The 21,886-nt window shown below is 33.5% G+C and overlaps 4 protein-coding genes across 9 annotated transcripts; 1 reads left to right on the forward strand and 3 right to left on the reverse strand.

Annotated features, from left to right (window-relative positions):
• Positions 1-981: 981 nt before the first annotated feature.
• Positions 982-6,031, forward strand: LOC141723620 (microtubule-associated protein RP/EB family member 1A-like). 2 transcript variants are annotated; one of them, XM_074525468.1, is made up of 8 exons: positions 982-1,256; positions 2,581-2,649; positions 2,754-2,840; positions 2,984-3,090; positions 3,179-3,315; positions 3,401-3,477; positions 4,916-5,029; positions 5,661-6,031. In XM_074525468.1, the coding sequence occupies exons 1-8, from the start codon at positions 1,149-1,151 to the stop codon at positions 5,802-5,804; spliced, it is 843 nt and encodes a 280-aa protein (XP_074381569.1). In that variant the 5' UTR covers positions 982-1,148; the 3' UTR covers positions 5,805-6,031. The 2 variants fall into 2 exon arrangements, with proteins under 2 accessions (XP_074381569.1, XP_074381570.1); XM_074525469.1 differs by lacking the exon at positions 982-1,256 and adding an exon at positions 1,875-2,024.
• Positions 6,032-6,554: 523 nt separating this feature from the next.
• On the reverse strand, positions 6,555-11,241 carry LOC141723621 (NAP1-related protein 2-like). The gene is made up of 10 exons (XM_074525470.1): positions 10,970-11,241; positions 9,720-9,842; positions 9,529-9,579; positions 9,355-9,426; positions 9,151-9,264; positions 9,012-9,073; positions 8,415-8,475; positions 8,248-8,304; positions 8,126-8,161; positions 6,555-6,791 (listed from the first exon to the last, which is right to left on the reverse strand). The coding sequence occupies exons 1-10, from the start codon at positions 11,087-11,089 to the stop codon at positions 6,711-6,713; spliced, it is 777 nt and encodes a 258-aa protein (XP_074381571.1). The 5' UTR covers positions 11,090-11,241; the 3' UTR covers positions 6,555-6,710.
• Positions 11,242-12,518: 1,277 nt separating this feature from the next.
• On the reverse strand, positions 12,519-16,212 carry LOC141661420 (uncharacterized). 5 transcript variants are annotated; one of them, XM_074468431.1, is made up of 5 exons: positions 15,829-16,212; positions 14,990-15,653; positions 14,791-14,855; positions 13,735-14,046; positions 12,519-13,590 (listed from the first exon to the last, which is right to left on the reverse strand). In XM_074468431.1, exons 4-5 carry the CDS (start codon positions 14,015-14,017, stop codon positions 13,112-13,114), a joined length of 762 nt encoding a protein of 253 aa, XP_074324532.1. In that variant the 5' UTR covers positions 14,018-14,046; positions 14,791-14,855; positions 14,990-15,653; positions 15,829-16,212; the 3' UTR covers positions 12,519-13,111. The 5 variants fall into 5 exon arrangements, with proteins under 5 accessions (XP_074324532.1, XP_074324530.1, XP_074324529.1 ...); XM_074468429.1 differs by having other exon boundaries at positions 12,520-14,046; positions 14,990-15,191; positions 15,565-15,653; XM_074468428.1 differs by having other exon boundaries at positions 12,520-14,046; positions 14,990-15,258; positions 15,565-15,653.
• Positions 16,213-16,986: 774 nt separating this feature from the next.
• On the reverse strand, positions 16,987-21,126 carry LOC141661397 (putative methyltransferase PMT2). Its single transcript, XM_074468399.1, has 7 exons — positions 20,942-21,126; positions 20,107-20,758; positions 19,585-19,795; positions 18,831-19,119; positions 18,183-18,557; positions 17,793-17,870; positions 16,987-17,540 (listed from the first exon to the last, which is right to left on the reverse strand). The coding sequence occupies exons 2-7, from the start codon at positions 20,746-20,748 to the stop codon at positions 17,306-17,308; spliced, it is 1,830 nt and encodes a 609-aa protein (XP_074324500.1). The 5' UTR covers positions 20,749-20,758; positions 20,942-21,126; the 3' UTR covers positions 16,987-17,305.
• Positions 21,127-21,886: the final 760 nt, after the last annotated feature.

A 21,886-nucleotide genomic window follows, 5' to 3' on the forward strand; every position in this document is an offset into this window, starting at 1 on the left:
CTCGAGGATAATTTAATTTAGGTTCCCATTTGATAATTAACAGTTATTTGTAAAGGTTTGAATTAACTATTTATGATTGGTTTGAAGAAAGTCTGTGATTACGGATGATGATAAAATAGAATTTCGGATCGTAAAAAGTTATTTGATTGGACCCGCTTTTCGTAGACAAATAGAATTTCGGATCGCAAATAGTTATTTGATTGGACCCGCTTTTCGTAGACAAACTAGGAATTTGAGATCCCGACTTCGATCTTTTCATGATGTCATAATACTTGAGTATGCGTAATCTATTTTAACTAGGATTTTAAATTTAATTATTTCAAATATAATTGTTTTATAAATAAATATTTCAAACTTTTTATATAAATGAGTCGAAAAAACTCATATAAATAGTATTTTTTAAATTAACTTTTAAGGATAAAATTTAACAACCAAATATTAATATTTAAAAGTTAACGTATACATGAATTGAAAAAACTCGTATAAATAGTATTTTTTTAAGGACAATGCTAAAGGTACAAAATGAGTCACTAAAATAGTTACAAATGACATAAATGACACATGTCATGTTGGTTGACTAAATATAAATGGACCCCATGCAGTTATATTAATAGGATCAATTAAATTATTTTATTGTGTCATATCACCCGTACCATATTATTTTGTGATAATTTTTTATAACTATCTTTTGTGCATTTAGCATTACTCTTTTTTAAATTAACTTTTTAAGATAAAAGACTAACCACCAAATTTTAATATTTAAAATTTTATTTGGTCAAATGTTTAATTTATTTAAAAAAATAATTTATAACCAAAAAGTTACTTCTATCAAACAGGGCCTTTGTATTTTTTGCCTAACCTTGCAAATTATAGTAGACAAAAATGGCGACTCCTTTTACATGTAAACATGTGGCAGAACACGAGAGGTTGTGCTTTATTTAAATTAAATAAAAAACAAACAATAAATATAGGAAAAGACAGGCACCCCGCAGCTTCTTTTCATTCAAGTTGCCGGCGGTGACACTTCCGCCATTTCTTGTTTTTCTTTTACTTGGCCTGCCTCCCCCCCCCCTTTTATTTTCCCCTCTCTCTCTCTCTCTCTCTCTCTCTCTCTCTCTCTCTCCCTCTCTCTCACTCACACACACAATATGGCTATGAATATAGGGATGATGGATAGTGCTTACTTTGTTGGAAGGAATGAGATTCTCTCATGGATCAATACTAGGCTTCATCTCAATCTCTCTCGCATTGAGGAGGTACCCTTATTGTATATTCATTTTCTTGCATCCGTTACACTCCTTTTCTTTCTTGTTTATATACAGTAATGTTACTCAATTTGAATTTTATAACTACCCTTATTTTCTTGCAGTTTTCTGTTCTTGAGTTAAAAAAAGGCCCTTTTAATTGTAATTTAGACTATGAGTAATGAGTCTTTGTTTCTACCATGGTCTGTTTGTTTGCTTTTAATTTTTCTATCTGATGCAAGGAATCGTTGATTTACAAATTGGGGTCATCAGAATGACTGAACTGCTTCTATTTACTCTCGTACACAGGGTTCCGTATTCAGATTGTAGTGCACCATGAATGGCATTTTATTTTTCAATGTATTAGATTTTTAAGCAGTTGGAGGAGGAGAGAAGGGTAGAATCGAATTCTTGTACTTCTTCTAGCACTAGGAACACTTTCTTGACCACTTGGCACTTCTTGATTCTCAATATATATTTAGCTTTAGTTCTGACATGATTGCGAAATTACTAACAATACTATTGAAATGTATTCCTAAATGACAAGTTTTTTAGGTGCAATTGTCGAGTTTTAGCCGTGATCCTTTAATTTTATCTGTAATTGTAGAACTCGTGAATCATCCTCGATATTTTGGTTATCAATGATGCATGCTGAAGTGATTAAGAGAAAGTGAACCTATTTTTAATTACTACTATCTGGCCCCTCAGTTACATTACGTAGTCGGCCGTAATCACCACTTCCCATGTATTGGATGAGGATGGACTTTTCTTAAAATTCTGGTAAGTGACACTTTTTTTCTAGTCTGGGAAATGATTAAGTAATAGGATCAGTGGATAACTGAAAAACTTTAACAAAACTAAAACAAAATAACGCAAGTACTGGACGGTTATCTAGCTAATAAAATAAAATGAAACAAAAACATATTAAATTCCTGGGTAAAGCCTGTAATACTCAATCTCCGTTTACATCCAAACCATCTTTCACAAGTACAAATTATATTTCATTATCCCATATGTGATATGTTATTATTGCTGCTATCTGGCGTCAGAATTCAGAAACACGTATGCTTCTCCATATCTTATCGTTTCCTGTACATGAACCTGAAGCTAATCTATATGAAATAAATGAGTTTGGGATTCTATATTGATCTGAAAAAAGTTTCATCATACTTTGTGACCAGCCCTGGTCACTATATCCATATAACCTTTTGCAATTGCATAAAATCATATACATATTTCATGATGGTATCTTAACTGCATAAGATATTCTCCTCACCCGACACAAATATATGTTAAATTTCAATTATTTTTATGTTGACTAGAACTATTTTACTAGGCTGCCTCTGGTGCTGCTCAATGCCAGATGATGGATATGACCCATCCTGGAGTTGTTCCAATGCACAAGGTAATCTCTATTCCGCTCTGAGTTTCCTCAGCGAGTATACTTTTTTTTATGTTAGTTACCTATTTATATGGTGTTGGCATTGCCTACGGTTCTTGTATTTTTAGGTGAACTTTAATGCAAAGACAGAATATGACATGATCCAAAACTACAAGGTGCTTCAAGATGTCTTCAATAAACTCAAAATCCACAAGGTAAATTGATAATTTCCCAGGACCCTAAAACAATATGTTAGGAAGAGGTAGCACTGAACTTGTCATTTCTTTGTACTCCGTTTTTAAGTATAAAAGATTTCTTGCATACAAATTGATTATGTAGTTCATGTGTGATGTGACAGCATGTTGAAGTTAACAGACTGGTCAAAGGCCGACCACTGGATAACTTGGAGTTTCTACAGTGGCTGAAACATTACTGTGACTCTGTAACTGGTGGAATGATGAATGAGTACAACCTTCAAAAAATAGAACACTTATAAATGCTAAAAGAACTATTTCCAACTAAGGTTTAATTTTGATATTTCAATGCCATTCAGGAACTATAATCCTGTTGAGCGCAGAAGTAAGTTGGGGAAGGAAAAGACTTTGAAAAGTTTTAACAAGAACTGTAAGTCACTACAAGCAAACAACTCACATAACTCTGACTCGTGGGATGGAGTGGATAAAATTTCTGGTTAGCTCAAATCATGTTCTTCTAAAGTGACTGTAATTTGTAATTTATTCAACTTTTAAGTTTCAGTTTTAATATTTACTGCAAGGAACCAAGCATGGAAAAGTACCTGTGCCAGCAATTGGGACTAATTTCGTGGGGGAGAGAGAGTATTTGACGAAGGAGGTAATTTGTTTCAAACTTTTGAGTCATTCTCCAGGGTTTCTACCACATAGGAATAGGTCATATACATGATATCAACTTGTTAAATATGATCAAGCCTTTTTGTCTTCTTGGTGCTTAATAAACGGGTTAAATATCAAAGTGGTCACTCAGCTGAAGGCTATATATCAGTTTCATCAACAAATTTAACGGGGCATCATTTGAATCACTAAAGTCGTAATAAATATTAAACGGATACCTCAAAATCTAGGAAGCACGGACACTTCAAAAAGGGCTCCGTACTCCGACACGGCGACACGCGCCCGACACGGCTGAATACGTGTCCGACACGCCATGTGGCGTGTCGACAGAAAAAGGCAACTGACACGCGACCGACACGCGACCGACACGCGACCGACACGGGTTCGACACGCGACCGACACAAGTTCGACACGCGACCGACACGGCCCACCGACTCAGCCCATAAAAAAAGCCCAAAATCATCTTTAAGAAGCCCAAAATCTTTTTTTAAAAGCCCAACTCATCTTATATTAATCCTAATTTTGTGTCTCTCTCTTTTATAACCCCCCTCTTCATCTTTCATCTGAACACAGAACCCTATCTTTATACAATCAAATATATACATACATCTATCTATATATATATATAACACGTATAGCTGCTGTTGTTTTATAGATGATCATTTGAATGAAAATGTAGAATAGATCTTCCACTAGTTTATCAATATTATGAATGAATATTATGAAGGAAACTCTATTATTATTATGAATGAAGTAGTTCAATATTTGACATATACAAATCTTATATTTTTTATATTTTTATTACTTTTTTTTTGTCGTGTCCCGTATCCAGGACACTTCGATAATTGACGTATCCCCGTATCCCGTGTCCCGTGTCGCAGTATCGGTGTCGGTGCTTCCTAGCTCAAAATAGGTGCTCGAGAATTAAAAATTCTTTTTATGGAGTTCTATACATTTTTATTGAATCATATTACAACCAAATGAAAATTTATGAATTCCTAGTATTTTAGATGATATAATGAGATTTTTAAAAATTTATGTTATTTAAATGAAAAATATCACTACAAAAATAAAAATAAATAGTAGATCAATTTTTAAAAATCTCACTATATTATCGAAAATACTAGAATTCATACATTTTAATCTGGTTGTAATAGAATTCAAGAAAAATGTCTAGAACTTCATAAAAATAATTTTTAATTCTCAAGCACATATTTTGAGGTATCCGTTTGATATTTATTATCAGTTTAGTGATTCAAATGATACGCCTTTAAGTTTGATGATGAAACTGATATATGGCTTTCACTTGAGTGGTCACTTTGATATTTAACCCCTTAATAAACTGTTAAGAATCTGATGCATTCTCACTTATGTCTAATCTGCTCCTCTTTCTGTGATAATTTTGTCAATTAATCATCCAGATTGCAGAATTGAAGATTTCTGTTGACCTTTTGGAAAAGGAGAGAGATTTCTATTTCACGAAATTACGTGATATTGAAATATTATGTCAGACTCCTGAAGAAGAGAATCTCCCGGTAAATTTTTGTCACAGCCTTTCTCTCCCAGTCTCCTTACACAGGTCCTTGTTTTCCATTCTAGTTTTATTATTCATGTTTGTGTGATCTGTTGTCATGATTGAAGTCTAGTTCTTTTGTTTAGTTCCCTTATCTATTAGCTGTGCCTATTATGTGAAGTATACATCTTATAGACCATTTCAACATTGAGAGATATCAGAGATAACTGTGAACTGCTAGAATGATTCTCAAGGACCTTGCCATTTAAAAATAAGTAGGAACCAAAGCTCTAGCAATTTATTTGATATTTTTTGGCTTCATGTATCTGACAAGTTCTTGCCTTTAGTTGTTTTTCTTATTATTCTTGGTTTGCTTTAGTTATATATTACTAATACTTTTTCTTAAATTTGTTTATCATAAAAGTTTTATATAAATGAATATTTTTTTATTGTCTCATATCTTTTTATATTCACTATGACGTTTATCCTGAATTAATATTAAAACTTGTACAACTTTTTTTCTTCAGTCGAAAACCTGATGGCATCTCCTTGCCACTAAATGCTTTTGCAGAAGATGATTTAGTAGATGAATTTAATGCCTTTCCTAGTTTTAGATTTGCTGTCAGTTAGTCTTCTTGCTTAAACTGTTGCAGATGTCAGTGGCAATCAAGAAGATACTGTATGCCTCTGAGATAGAGGACTCTGAACTTGCAGAAGCTCAAGAAGACGTAAGGCAAAGTACAGATGTTGAAGATGTTGAACGTGGTGGCGATGGAGAAAATATCAGAGACAACTAAGCAGAATAAACCTAGTTCTTGAATGCAAGATGCTAGTAGAGCATTCCAACTAACCTGATAAGATTCTGTCTTTCTGATTTTTCCTACATTCCAGAAGTACAAATTGTTCAACGAAGTATCACCATATTTGTAACAACTTGCATGTGCTTAATGATTTGTTTAGGCTGTAATTGAACTTTGAGGTTTTTGAGGTTTATTCTCTGTGAAATTAATATTTACTTCCATCATATTATCCGTCACTTTACAATAAGCTCACAACAAGCTAAACTTGCCTCAGCCATCTAATTATACAACACTACATCAGTGCTAAACTTTTCCATCATTCAAATAGCAAGTAGAGCTTCCATCTGTCAATAAACATCTAAAACTCACCACATTTTTGCAGGACTACTTTTATATATCAAATTAGTACAGTGGCCACACCAATACACTTTCGAAATAACTTGACATCATGCAAATAATTTTTACCCAGGGAACAATTACTGGTATTAAATTAAATTTAACAGAATATAAGTGAAAACAAGGGACTAAGTTGTTTCAATAAAAAAAAGATAACTGGGATTTAATTAAAAAACTTGAAAACTCCTTCAGTTGCACCGAATTATAGTGTTACAACAAATAAGGTGCAACTTTCGGTGTATTTACTAAAATCGTGCAACTTTTAAAGTTGGGTTGTACTTACTTTGACACCAAAATTGCTTATAATATGACAACAGAAATTTAAGGATAGAGACCAATAATTTGACAAGATTAAGGAAAAACTCTGCTCACTGCAACATGGTATTTTGATTTCAATCCATCCCCTCTTACCAAACAAACTGCAACTTTAGATACCACTTTACACATTCCATTACCCAAGTAGCGAAAAGCTAGACAATTTTTAGCTAAATTAAGGTGGACAATAATTTAATTGTCTTCATCTTCTTCACCCTCCTCATCGTCACCATCTTCCTCGTCATCATCTTCAGAGCCATCGCTGCCGTTCTCCTGTTACAGAACATCTTTATTCAGTCGCCGTATATAAAACTAGTAGCCTCGAGCACCAATGTCAAAAAGTGAATAAATAAAATTTGGCCAGAGCAAGATTAGGTTTCTCACTACACAACAGCATCAACATGAAATCAAATAAGCACAGCACATGTCGAGAGTGCAGCAAAACTAACAGGGTTGGTAACAATACTAACTACCGAATATAATAATAGGTTAAAATGCTCCTCTTGTAGACATAGTAAGTATGTAACCCATCACATAAGTATCCACATATACGTTCCAAATTCTGTCGGGAAGGTGCCACTGAATTATTTTGTTTTTGGGTACTAAACTGAACTATCAAGTAAAGTTTGCAGTTACTACAGATTATTAACTGAGCATCCCTTTGATAATGGTTCTAACAGATCCGAAGTAGATACCAGAAACTCTCAACCCACCTCACAATCTCACATAACCCCTTAAAAAAGATACTGCTTATCAACTATTGCCCAGAAAAAACAAAAACTAGATGTTGCTTTAGAATAGTTTAAGCTATAATCCGCATTCTAATTCACTATTTGGCAACTTATAAGGTATATAATGTGTACCTATATTTTACACAGGCATGCACGTAGAAAAAGGTCATGTCCTGTGCAAAATGTTCAGACAAAAAACCAATTTGGCTCCTATCCTACCAACTCCCAAGAACTTAGACCTAGTCATCCAGGATGTAGAATCACAGGAACTTATAGCTCTTATAAAGCAAGGAACTTTGATTATAGCTCTTATAAAGCAAGGAATTTTGATTATAGCTCTTATAAAGCAAGGAACTTGATTATTTGCTTCAGAAGATTTTGACAATTATTTATTAACTGTCTAGAATGCATAAATATGACTTTAAATATACTGTTCAAATGCATCTCTCCCAACAGTGAACGCATTTGCTAGCTGAAAATACCCAGAAGTTATAGTTTTTAAACCTGTATATTTCCTATGAGTTCCATATATTTATCTATATTTTATAGCGAGATACTCCCACCACCACCCTCCCAAAGAAAAACCTTTCAACTGGGAAACACGGAGAATCCATCTAAACCTGCCATATGCTCACCAGTATAACATATCAACTGAGATCTAAAAATTTCATATTCAACATTTTCACAGAGTAATAACAAAATTGCTGTTCACTTTCTTTTCTTTTTGATATTTAATGGGAGGGGGGAGAGAGGATGCATAGTTACACGAAGTGCCTGTGTAAAAAACTTATTTAAAACAGAAAAAGCAGCGTCAAAGACATATTTAGGATTCGATATAGTAATATTTTTATAAGAGCATCTGTTATTGTATGTTACCTCTTCTTCACCTTCAAACTCTTCTTGATCAGCCTCCTGTTACAAGTAGTAGCAATTACTGAAATTATAAGCTTGTAGTTAAAAAAAAATAAAGAGTGAAGCAACAAAGTTGAGGCATTTACTTGGTTGAAATAATTCAGAGGATTGGGCCACAAATCTTCCCTAATTAGCTCTGCAATCTGCAGCAAGAACGAATTTATCTCTATTCATGACTAGTACTTTAAAGTTTTGTTCTTCAGAAAAGATACAACTTCATCACATATGGTAAATCTCGAGTGCAGACTTTTACCTCATCAGGAACCTCATTCATATTATCTCTGTGTTCAGTTTCACTAAACCAGCTAAAGAAGCTGCATTTACAAAAATACAAAGAATTACAAACTTGAATATGAAACCAAATATTTTTTAAGTCATTATATAAAATTTTTAAATGCGAAAAATATTTGCTAAACTTGTACATAATAATTTTGAGGATGCGCAGTTTTTCTTATGAAAACCATCCTATGAATAGATACTTAAAGTCCAAACCAAGACGGTGCAAGTAGTGGCTGACACAAATATTTTCCTATCACAGTGAAACATAAATACATAAAATTTATAAATAAGAAGGAATACAGAAGTAAATTAGAGCAATAGCACTTGGGTTAAAAACAATCGATTTATTCATATTCAAAAATAACTAACAAAAAGACTAATGTAATCTGTTTTATATATATACAAGCATGCAAGTAAAGAATCACCAATTGCTACAACAAAATAAAGAGTAAGTATTGTTGTTAAGATCTGCTCGTTTATAAAATCACTAGACATAAACAACATAAACAAATCTTAAACTTTGAATTAAGCAAATAATGATTTAACTAGTAGCAAAAGACCCAATATTAACCTTTCATCATCATGAGGACGTTTGTTCCCGTTCTTATCATGAGCAACTCCATTCGCAAGGCCCTAAAGAATTTGACAATATTCAATCTGCTGTTGATAAATATTGAATGAAATATCTAAGCAAGTGAAAGAAGACATACCATTCCCTCTTTCCACTCAATTGGTGTAGCAGTTATTTTTGTTGTTCCTTCGTCAAGGAAGGTCAATGTCTTCGTAAGCTTTGAGTTTTCAAAGTAGGGATTTGTATTGAAGATCTTAAAGAGCGGGGAGAAAAACCACATGAATTAATAATGTAAGTATAAAAAAACACATATAGAGTAGAAATAACGATTTTGGAGACTCACGAATGAAATAGAGTAACCAGATTTCACGTCTTTAGAATCTTCCACTTCAATGGAGCTCAAATATTTGAAGATCTAAAATTACAGAACAAACGGTAAGCTCACCTTACTAGATAAGCAACTCAGTTCAAGACAAAAAATTCAAACTAATGATGGGGAAGTGGTGTATAAGCTAACCTTTTCGTCTTCTTCATTCAGAAGTTCGCAGAGAGTAGGATGACTCTGAAACTGCATGATATAAAGGAGATAAATTGGACAAAAAAATTGTGTTACAAAGAATATCAAAACAACTACAGTTATATATATATATTATATATTTATATATATTATAACATGTGCATATAATAGGAGTAGGAAGGTTTACGAACAGCGGTGAACCAGAAGTCAGGAATGCCTTTAATGACTTCATGTCGCTTATCATAGACAGGTTTACGGACTTCGTTGTACTTCTGTTCAACTTCCAAAACTTTATCACTTTGTTCGTCATTGATCTGAAGGGGAAACAGCAAAAATAGTATTAACATAAAAGTTCATATTCCAGATGCTGCAGATGTAGAGTCGAGTTAAGCAATTTGACATCTAAACTTCATGCACTGAGATAATAGTGAGGAAAACATTCTTATAGTGCTGAGACACATCTATTTTAAAGGTTGTGTCAATTAGGTGGGGCAATTGTACTCTTAGTAATACATATAACACTGAACATTATATTGCACATACAACTACAGTTTTATAGAGCCTGGCAAAGTTGATGATTCAAAATCACTTTGCCACAAAAGCAAATCACGACTCTGGCCTGCAAAAAAACTTAATCCTCATAGCTAGAAATGTCAATATATAGCTACCAACATCGTTAAAATTTCTTACATCAAATTTAAAACAAAGATACAACAAAAACATTTTATATATAACAAAGGGAAAGATTGATGCACGGTTTCACCAAGGCAGACTGGCATATCAAAGAAGTGTACTATGATATATCATGTATCATTAAGAACTTGTTGTGCACCACACCACAAACTTCCACTTTGTCACGGGCATTTGATATCAAAAAAGCATAATCACACGGCATACACACATCGCAATATCTTCAAGGATCATACAAGAATCTTACACATTCAACTATTCACACATGCATCATAACTGAAACGCAATAAAAAATCCAAACCAAGTCCACAAATCAAAGTAAATGAGAAAATCGAAACTTATTTAAACCTTAACTTCAATTATTTTACATATTACAAATTTGGAAACAAAACAAAGGCAAATTCGAGTACATACACTTATTGAGCTCATCACTAATCACAAGTTGAGAACACAGCATAGTATCCAATTATAAAGTCGGGACAGGAAAGTATTCACAAATTCACATTAATTAATACATCACACATCATTATATTCCCCACATAACATCAATTCAGTAATGTCTAGCCACTTGATAACTCAATCATCTAGCTACAAAATGAAATTATCAACTCTAACCTCCAAACAAATTATATCCATCAAATCAAAAAATTATATCCATCATATCACAATCAAAACACACCGTCTCAATTTACGATACGAAAACCCGAAAACAAAACAAAAGGGGGTAGTTCAAAAGTGGAAATAATTGGACCTTTTCGAGCTCATCTTGGATCTCTTGCAACTTCTCAATAGAAAGAACAAGCTCAGCATCAATTTGGTCAGAAACATCATCTTCGCCCACCTTCACTTTCTTGCCCTTATCTGCCACCATCTCTAGTATTCAATTAATCGAGCTTTGAGAGAGATAGATAGATAGATACAAGGAGAGTTGTGTGTATAGATGTAAAAGTTTAGGGTTTTAAGAGAGAGGGTAATAAAAACAAAGGTGTTAGGGTTTTGGGGAGACTTAAAAAACAAAACTCGATCCACTATCTGCCTTAGATTTTTTAGCCCAACTTAACTTCCCCTTTTTTTAATTTTGTCAGAATTTTTTTTTTTTAAAAAATGCATAACTAATTATTGGTCCATTATTAAATTTTGTTTATAACAAAATATGAATTTACTGTATCCTTTCAAATGTTAATTTTGTCTTTTCAATTCACAAGGTTACATACATAATTATATAATTAATTAAAAATTTTATTAAAACTATCATTAAAATACAAACTACTGAATTAGAGGCAATTTGTTGCATACACAGATTATTTGTACTTTTTTTTGTATGCATACACTTTTATAACAGTAAGCAGATTTTTTTAATATTAGTGTATTATTTTTTCTTTTTATGATAAATATTTGCCATACTAGATAGTAGTAAGGGTTATATGATGTATGATATTTAAAAGTTTAAAACAATTTATATTTTACACTGAATAATTTTAATATAGGTTCAATTGGACTCTACTAAATAGCCATACTAGACATAAGCAGAGTTAGCCCAAACAGTTAATAGGCCCAAATTAGTTAAACTGGACAAGCCTGACAGAGTGACATCATAAAATTTAGAAACAGATTTGAGATAGAATATCAAAGATGGTAGATTAAACAAAGCTATTTAGCAGATTTAAGGATTTGTCTATATTTATTTATTTTTTCTTGAGATTTTAAAGTAAGATGGATTATTGACAATTATTTTAAAAGTGCTAAAAGTTTTGCTTGGGTATCACAAATGTAAGATTTTCTAAAAAGTAATAGGATAATTGTAGGGCCTTCCGTATGAATTTCGGATGCATACCTAACTACTCCCTACGTCTCAATTTATCTGTCTTGTTTGATTTTTGATAGTCAAATTAACTGAATTTTGACCGTAAATAAAAACTTAATTTTTCATTATTTTGAAAAATTAAAATATACATATATAAATATATTAAACATATTTTCTAATGATATAAATTTTATAACTATTTTTGATATTATATTATATAAAATTTTCGGTCAAAGTTGGGTTAATTTAACCGTAAAAAATTAAACAAAACAGATAAATTGGGACGGAGGGAGTAATCCACGTAGAATTGTAGGCTTTTAAGCAAGGCAAGACTGGCCTTCTAAAAGCAGATTGCATGTTCCTAAAACTCATCACCCATTAAAGTTGAAGGATCATGTTAAAATTATTTAAGTGTTGTTACTTGTGAAGACAAGAGGGGTCTTGTTCTTGTTTTCCGCCTTTTTAAAAAGAGTTTAGATGTTGAAAAATATGGATTTCAATATTATATTAAAAAAGTCATTTTGAACAGCATTTTAAATAGGCGCATATCGAGTAATACATATATGCCTTCTTTCGTAATAATTTTTTTAACAGGCGCATACAAGTAATGCATAAATATATGAATAATGTATTTTGAACATTTTAGTATCCTTCTCCTTTGTTTATTTGCTCTGGTTTACATATTCCCTATCAATTTTGTCATTTACACATACATGAAGACTATTACTGTTGCTGTTGATTAATTGTGTTTGTTCTACAAATTGGACAAGACTAGATGTCTTATCACATATGAGATGCAGATCCGATCCTCGATGAGACAAAACAGAAACATTTTCGACTTCAAATAGTGCAGAATGGCAAGAAAATGGAACATGCAAGAATTGGAAAATTGGTAAAAATAGTAATAACGATTCTTTTATGACTAATTAAACCGAATGTCACCTTAAGATAGAGTTTGAGAACGTATCTTAAACCTGCTTCAGTGAACAGAGAGATTGTTTCTATGAAGACCTCAGCTTGGGAATTTCATTAAAAGTTATTAAAACTAAACACATAATTCATCAAGAGTGCAACTCAATAGTGAACTTGCTAGGATTCTGCATCCTCACTAGTCCTGCCAGTATTCTCTGCAACTCTAACTGCATTGACACTTCTGCAACCCAACAGCCAGCAGCCTCCACTTTTGATCCAAGATGATACTTTTGACTTTCTGGTTCTATAGATGGAGCTCGTATTTCCTGCACAGTTAAACTTTACTTTTTCATCATCAGAGACAGTTAATGACTTCTCAGAAACACCAACGAAAGTTTGGCCTTTGCTTAGTACATCAGGCTTTGTGCTCTCTATATCGAACAAATCTGAGCTATTATCACTAGCAGTGTCGTCACACCAGGAACTGCTCCCACAAGAGGCTGGTATGATGCTCCGACTCCCAGTGCTTGGAATTGCATCCCATGTCAGCCTGGAGAATTGTTTTGCCAAGTTCACTGCAATATCTACCTCTTCGATCGTTCCAGAGTCAAGCATCTCAACTGAATTCCGCAAGTCTCTTTGAAGTACTGCTAAATCTGCATTATCATGCTTCTTCACTTTTAGATTTTCTATCTTTGAGTTGAGAACAGGAAATGAAAATTGTTCTACATTCTTTATTCCAGGTTGAGACTGAACCATTCCATGTAAACCATGATCAGTGCTTTCATTAAGGTACTCACTTTGCTTTTCCAGACAAGGCCCTTCACAAGCAAAAATGCTGCAGCACCTCATGAAAACTTCATTCTTGTTGCTGATGTGAGCACCAAATATGCAAACTTCAGGTTTAGTTTTGTCATTTCTTTCCAAGTTATTCGAACATGAAGACTCTTCGGGAGAAACGACTGGAGAAGATGAAAGTGGACTTGCTTTAGTGAGCTTGGACACAAATCTTTCTTCTGCAGAATCAAGGTAACAAGAAAAAGAGGGAACACGGAGATGGCTACACATATCTTCCCTATCCATGTAATCGGGATCCAAAGGTAGAATTAACCCTGGAAGATAAAACGTAATTAAATGGCACAGTGGAAGTGAATTTAGAAATTCTTTATAAAACAGATAAACTGCTTTCCAATTTAGATAACATGCGAATAAACGAAGTGGCAAACATAACAAGCAAGCACAAGATTTTTATGTTCAGAAGAAAACTATTGCATGATAAATGTTGGGAGCTCTACAATGAGACATCAATGAGATAAATAAATGTAGATAACAGGCCTTTTACGAAGAATGTTGCGTTTTGTCAGAGGCTTTAGGTGATGTTTAATTCCTAAGAAGAGTGCAACAAGAGCAGACATAGGGAAGGGACAAATATAGCAAAAATAATGGAACCTACCACAGATAATTGTTTAAAAGTTTTTGATCACCTTCTAACTTGCAACATAGAAATATAGTGTAAGATCAGACTTCAAAACAGCTAAGTAACTACTGAATTTAACAGAAACTCTAGATCCAAACATCTGTAACTTAAATTTCTGATGAACCAAAATTCGAGGACAACATTCACTACAGCGAACACCAGATCACAGCACCGAGGGAGCTAACACTTATTACTAGAATAAATTAATTAATTAAATTTCAAAGCCTGGACTCATTTGAACAAGTGATTTGGCTTTTACAGGATGTGCTCTGTTTCTATCTAGTACTATCTATCTACTAATTGTTGATTGACAAAGGTAAGCTTTCTAATAGTCTTAATTCCGGTTAAGTAACAAGCTGGATTTAGACAGGCTAGTTACCTAATATAGTAACATTGCATCAAAACTCCATTTAGGGCAAGGTCTCGGATTCGAGTCCTCCAATTCTAAGATAATATGATACAAGGGGAGACTATTAGCATCAAGACATGAAACTAATATGAACTAATTAATATTACACTACAAACATTAGCAAATGTTAAACAACTTTTACAACTCTATAAAATATTAAAAGACATACCTGAAACATGCAAGACCTTGGATTCACCAATACGAAGTTCCTCGGTAAGAAAACAATTGTGCCTCCTGCTTCAATACGAAATAACTTGCTAGAAAAATTAAAGGCTTTTTTTCTTTTAAGAGTTAAATGCATACCGTGTACCTCAAGTTTTCATATTATGCACTTTGTGTACCTCTGTTTTACTATCTAGCAACGTGTGTACCTGTAGTTGCAAGATTGTAGTCGAGTATGTACTTCCATTAGAACCATTTAACAGTGTTAAAGCACAGCTGTAAAGGAGGGGCGAAACAGTATTTTCAGCTCTTGGATCACACACATAGCAAGCTGCCTAGTTACTCGAGGTTTTAAACTAATTTGTTATGTAAAGTTTCTTTGACTGAAATTTAGGATTTCTATATTTACTACTGTGTGTTTTGCAAATGAAGTCCGCAAGTACAGAAGAGAGAACCGTAAATACAATTTCAAAGAAAAAGCTTAAGGGCCAGGGGCCTGATTGCTGGATACTACTCTCCATTGATGTCTGTTAAAGTATTTTAGCCTTCTTATACATGTTCAAATTGTATTATGAAACTTACCTGCAAACCAAGAGGGAAACTCAGTCTCAAATATGGAATCATATCGAGATGGAAAAGTAAGAGGTATCTTCTTAATGATTTTCCACTTCCTGATCAACACACAGGGCAACCATTTAAATAAATTAACATAGCTTTACAGACTGTATGATTGAAACTAAATTGGGAATAAAATCAGAGGAATGATTAGTTGAATTTTGATAGCATTGCCACAGAAGCACTAGGTTTAAACAAAATTAATGTAGAATTTCAAGTGTTTTTAAAGACCTGTGCAGGTGTCTGAACGATATCAATCTTAATTTCAGTATTTGAGGTTTCTTGCTTGTTTGGAATTGAAACATCTTCCACTGAATGAACTGAAACCTATTTGGCTATAGAATTTCCCACCTTTTTGACTTGCTTTTGTTGATAAAACACTTTGGAAACTACATATTCACCTTCATTTTCGTCATCCCCAGTTCCAAGATGATACTGATACATCACCCATTTAGTTTTGACATGATCGGAACCCTTTGTTACGGTACTATAAAGAACCAGAATTTTCTTATACCCCTCTGTTACAGCATTCTACAGCACAGGTTTGGTATTACATATTTTATAGAACCAGGAGAGGCATATGCATTCATAGATTTATAGAAGTAATGTGCATTGCTCCCGTCTTTCTTCGTACCTATATCATGCATAATGAAGAGTCAAATCAGTTACAAACTTGAGATATTATATATTGCAGTTCATGCAGTTATTTATCCAATATTAGTTGCAGAAGATACGAAAACACAAATGGCATTGCTGATATGATGCTAAGACTGATTTACCCTTCCTTTCCAGCTGTGCTTTAACGCTGTTAAATGGATTCTAACAGAAGTACACACCCTGCTAGAATCTTGTAACTACAGGTACACACATTGCTAGATAGTAAAATAGAGGTACACAAAATGCAGAATGTGGAAACTTGAGGTACACAGTGTGTATTCAACTCTGGTAAAGAGCATAAAACTTGCAAGGCTATAATTTTAAATCGGATTATTTGCTTTTCAATTCCAAATTGGTTTATTTGCTTTTCAATTAGTAACAATTTACTTCCACGACCACGTATTATTCTACTGTAACTAATTCAAAATTCAATTACATATTGACAAAACTAAAATAAGAAAAACTATAATTAATAATACTAGTTTAGAGACGTTTTTAAATTTTAAAATTCAGACTTTAATTAATAATACTAGTTTGCAACCATACACACACATTGTTTTTAATATTATATAATTCTTTTTTTTAAAAAAGAACATTTTAAATTGAAAATATTTTATTTTAACTGCACAGAAAAATACATAAAATTCTCATGTTTTTTTTGTACTTGTCAAATTGTCAAGAAAATATCAAGAATTTTACTCGAATGTCTATACTACAGAAGAATTCAACAGATTTTGAAACTAAATGCACCATTGATCTTAATGAACATCAAACAATGTTTACACAACTTGTAGAATCTCATTGAAGAACTACAGGGAAATGAAGAAGGAAAATTCAGAAAGTGAGGAAATGGCAAATTAGAATTGAACATCTTTAGCTCAAAGTAAAAGTGTAAAAACTAATACAACCAACAAGCGCCCAAAAAAAGGGCACTAGCTTCACTCCAGTTGCTACATCTATGATTTGTTCAGTGTTAAAATTTGTCAGTCCTTTGTGTGGATCTCTTATAGGAGCATTGCCTACTGCTAACTGGCAAAAAATCCCCGATTTATTACTTTGTGGCGGTTGTATTTTTTTCACCAGCAACCCAGTACCGTTTAACTGCCAACAATACTTTTTCAGAGATTAGAGGACCGCCCTCGTTATCCACCATTTTCGTGTTCCATCTCATGCCATCTACAATTCTTTTCACATCGTTTAGCACATGCTCTTCGTCACGAATTATAACCGCTCCTTCAGGTCGTAGAATCCTATCCATCTCTATGAGAATGTCCTCTGCATTACACCTGCATGGTCTTCTGTTAAATGCAACTAGAGGCTATATGCAGAGAAAGCATTGAAAAGGAGTTTGTACTTCAGTAGGCGATTGATTTGCCACTTAATCTACAGCAGACTGTGCATTTTCCAATATTAAGGAACTTAACAACTAGAATTGCAGAAGTCTTACTAACTGATCAGTTATTCTCCCGAAATGATGGTTTACATGAAATATCTTAAAAAGTGGTGAACAAAAGAGTAAAGCAAAGTTGAGAAAATACTTGTCTTTGTATAAGCTGAAAAGGCCGCTGGCATGAATAAGATCATACGTTCTAGGGTATGTAGAAAAGGCTTCACACCTGAAAAAGAAAAATATGAATCACATTTTGAAGTTGTATAGAGGGAAGGTAATGAACATGGAACAAGAAAGACAAAACCATCTGAATTGAATGTCATGACCAATTGAACCAAAATGCTAACAGACTGGTGTCAAAATGAGCTACTAGTTCACAGAAACATACTTAGCAACAACATCAATTATAGTCCACATAAAAAATGCTAGCGCAAACTATAAGAGTACCAAACTCCAAAATAGAAGTTAGTATTTCAGATGCAGACTATTAGAGTTGACAGACAAATGGCTAGACAGAAGATTGTTTTCAGGAAGTTACCAGTCATGATATATACCAATGAGGCCTCGCTCAAATACTACGCCTAGAGTGTCTTTTTCGGCTATTGTTGGCATCACATTCATAACCCACAGTTTATGAGAATGAATTGCAGCAGCAAAACTTCCTAGTCCAGCATTCATATCCATGATATTACGGTACCTCCCAGAGTCAAGGAGTTTATTGAACCTTTTATAAGCCTTCACATGATTTTGCCAAGCTTTGGTGTCTTCGTAGAATGAGTCAATAGAAACTCCTTGAATGGCTCCTCTAGCTAATATTGGAGGAATTGCATTCAGTCTTTCTGGGAACGGCTTTACTTCCATGGAATCTATAGACACTGGATAAGGAGTTATACAGGCCTCCATCTTTTTGTACCTACATGAAGATGAAATGAAGTATATTATTAACTAAACCCATCATAAAGCTTCGTAAATGTTTCAAGACTCGTTTGATACTATGTGTCTCAACCAGAACATCTTTGCTTAAGGCCTAGGCCGATATCAGATTAACTAATTTTATCAATGTCATTTACAGGCAGAGCTTTTGGATGGACTCAGTGTACTTATTTCCTTTAAAATTTTAGTGGAAAGAAAACCCCAAAGTGAACATGACTCGTTCAATATTCAGTTCAAGTTTGTAAATATGTACCAGACATCATTTGCATTTTGTGTTTCACACATTGGAGCACCAGCATCTTGTCCAGGGCAGTCTTGCTTATTTAATGGTTTCCTCCAGACTGCAATATCTTGTTTCTCAGATATTTTTTCCCAGCAAAGAAGTTTGGCAACATCTTCAATATTCTTTTGATCCGCCTCAAGTTGATCCCGAGGACGCAACCATGCTTTAAAGTGGGTCCTCCAATTGATGGGAGGGCCTGAAAGAATCCAATAGCCGCCAGGCCTAAGAACTCTATCAACTTCCATCATGTACATTCCTCCTACAAAAAAAAAGGAAGGTAAGAAATATATGTTTATATATAGAGATACGGTGCTCAACTAATATATCTACAGATTGTTGTTGACCTAGGAAGAAACACATGTAAACAAAGCAGTCGCAAGTCAGCAAAAACAAGATGCACATAACTTCTAAAGCAATGTTTTATAGTCAATCCTCGTCAACTTATTTGTTAATCTCCGCCAGCATATAGGGTCTCACCACTATAAGTCAAAACATACATCACACCACTCCAATTTCTTCAGTTAACAAACAGGAAATTGTATTGCTTTCGACAAACAGTAACAACATTTGATGTTCAGTATCGAAGCTTAGCATATAGGCAAAAGAAAACATAGTCGCATAAGCTTAATTTGGCTTGCTCGCATTGGTCAGTCACAGCAAAGTATTTCCCAGAATTTTGAATTTCCAGGAATATATGCACAATGTATTTCATCCCACTACTCACCATTTCCTCCCCATGGAATTAAGCAGCGAGAACAATGGGCCATGTCGAAAGCCATAGATGGATAAGGCATCTTTATAGTTCCAAGAACACCAATAACTGCAGGTACACCTCTTTCCAAAGCAAATTGAACTTGTGCTTCATGTGAGTCTCTTGGTGCGAATGACATAGCTATAACATTTTTCTTGAACAGGTATGCTCCCCAACTTGCAACCTAAGAACAAAAACGTAAACAACAAAATATTGTTAATAAATTAAAATAGAAAAATCAAAGGGCAGCAACAAATACTCAAATGATTGGCCAGAGACCCACCTGCACAGATATAGTTACAGATACGCGACAAGAAGAGGTCACACGAATGAAATAGGATTAGGGAATTTTTAACAAAGTAACATTGTGCTAAAGGAGCTATTAGCAAAATGATTTAGTGCATCTAAATGAGAAGCAAAAATAGGAGTCCTTAATGCAGTGTAGATAAATTATAGTGAGAAATGATCAAAGATACAAATATAAGTCATCCTTACCCCACAGCCAGTATCTAATGCAGTTCTAACCATTCCATTGTCTATCGGGATCACACCAGCAAGTTGTTCAATATATTTATCTGCCCCCTGAGGAAATTGTGTACCACCACCAGGGAACCTAAACACATCGCCTTCATACTGAATCCAATTCTGAATAGCCTTTTCAACAGTCAAGCTTTTGTATGGTGCATTTGCATAAGGTACAAAATCACGGCTTTTGGGCCATAGAAAGGGAGTTACATATCCTTTTGGTGCTGGAATAAGGCAATGCAACTTCTCTTTCTCTGGAGGACAATGTCTCTCCCTATAGTTCATATTTTCTCGAGGAAAGGTCATAGCACGCGCTTGATCTTGACAAGGCGTGTAATCAATGAATCGATCATCACAAGGAGGAATTTCCTTAACTTGAAAGTCATCAAGTTGTTTAGCTTCATGACCATGATGAGTCTCCACATTCAAAGTAGGAAGCGAGTTGCAATCCGCCTTTTTCATAATTTCAACAGCTATGCTATCTCCCTTGCCAAAACCACTCCTTTGCCATATACCAAGAACATAAAAACAAAGACACAATCCAGCTACAATTAAGATAGAAGACAATTGGCCCTTGCTTCTACGATCCCCTGCATTCCCTTTATTGCCCATAATTCGCCTACTATCGTCACAACATTGTTAAAAAAAACGTCGAAATCAGTCGCATTGATCAAGAACATCATTCTTACATGAACACATTCACGAATAAAAAGCGATGATAACAATATATTGCATGTAGTACAAAACATTCGAAACATACAAATGACAAATATGAAATAACACACAGAGAACAAGAAAATCTTACGAATTGTATAGATCACAGAGATGCGTGTCTTGAAGATCCAATTATAAAACTGTTGCTTTCGTTATCATTCTCCCACAATCATATTCAACAATTGTAATTATTAAAGAGAACCTACAATGATGCGTTTTGTTGGTCTGTTTAGGACAGTTTGAAGATGATAAAATCTACGTTAACGACTCATCATGATGTAATGATGAACCTTGTACTTCAATTAGCGTATAACTAGATGATAGACAGAGACAAATGACAACACTCACTATAAGTACGGAGAAGTGTTTGTTATTTTAAGTGTGGGGGATGTCTTCACGTATTTTTCTATTCGGGTGAAAGACTAACTGCAATTTTCTTTTTTTTAAGACGTGCAAATTTTCCTTTTCTAATGGTTCAAATAAATATTATATCCTTATATTTCCGGGAAAAAAAATAATTCAAAACTTTTGTTCAAGCACCATCAAATAATTTTAAATATACAATTAAGATTATATTTTATTAGAATAAGAACTTAATATTCTTTGTCTATTATTTTAAATTTTCTTTTTGTGAAAAAAAAATAAATTTTGAAATTTTATTTGTAAAAAGTTAATTTTAAAAATAACCAAGAGACATATGCGGTCAATACATCTTAAATTACGTGCAAAAGTCAAAAACTGAAGTAATTTGGGACGGATGAAGTATTTGAAAAGTACTTGAAAAGTAGATTAATTAAAAAAATACCAATAAAAACTATTTCTATCTTAATAAGAAAACAAATTTAATTAAAAAATAAATTTAGGAATTATATCATATTAAATTATTTTTTATTTGTAATGGAAGGAGATGGATAAATTTATTAATCATACTCTCTTCTATTTATAATAAAGATAAAATAAATAAATCTAAAGTTTTAGAGTAAAAATAAAGTCTGTTAGGAATATATTGTGTACTTGATGATAAGTTGAACAAAAC

The sequence above is a fragment of the Apium graveolens genome, chromosome 5, assembly GCF_009905375.1.
Source record: "Apium graveolens cultivar Ventura chromosome 5, ASM990537v1, whole genome shotgun sequence".
NCBI classification, from domain to species: Eukaryota; Viridiplantae; Streptophyta; class Magnoliopsida; order Apiales; family Apiaceae; genus Apium; species Apium graveolens.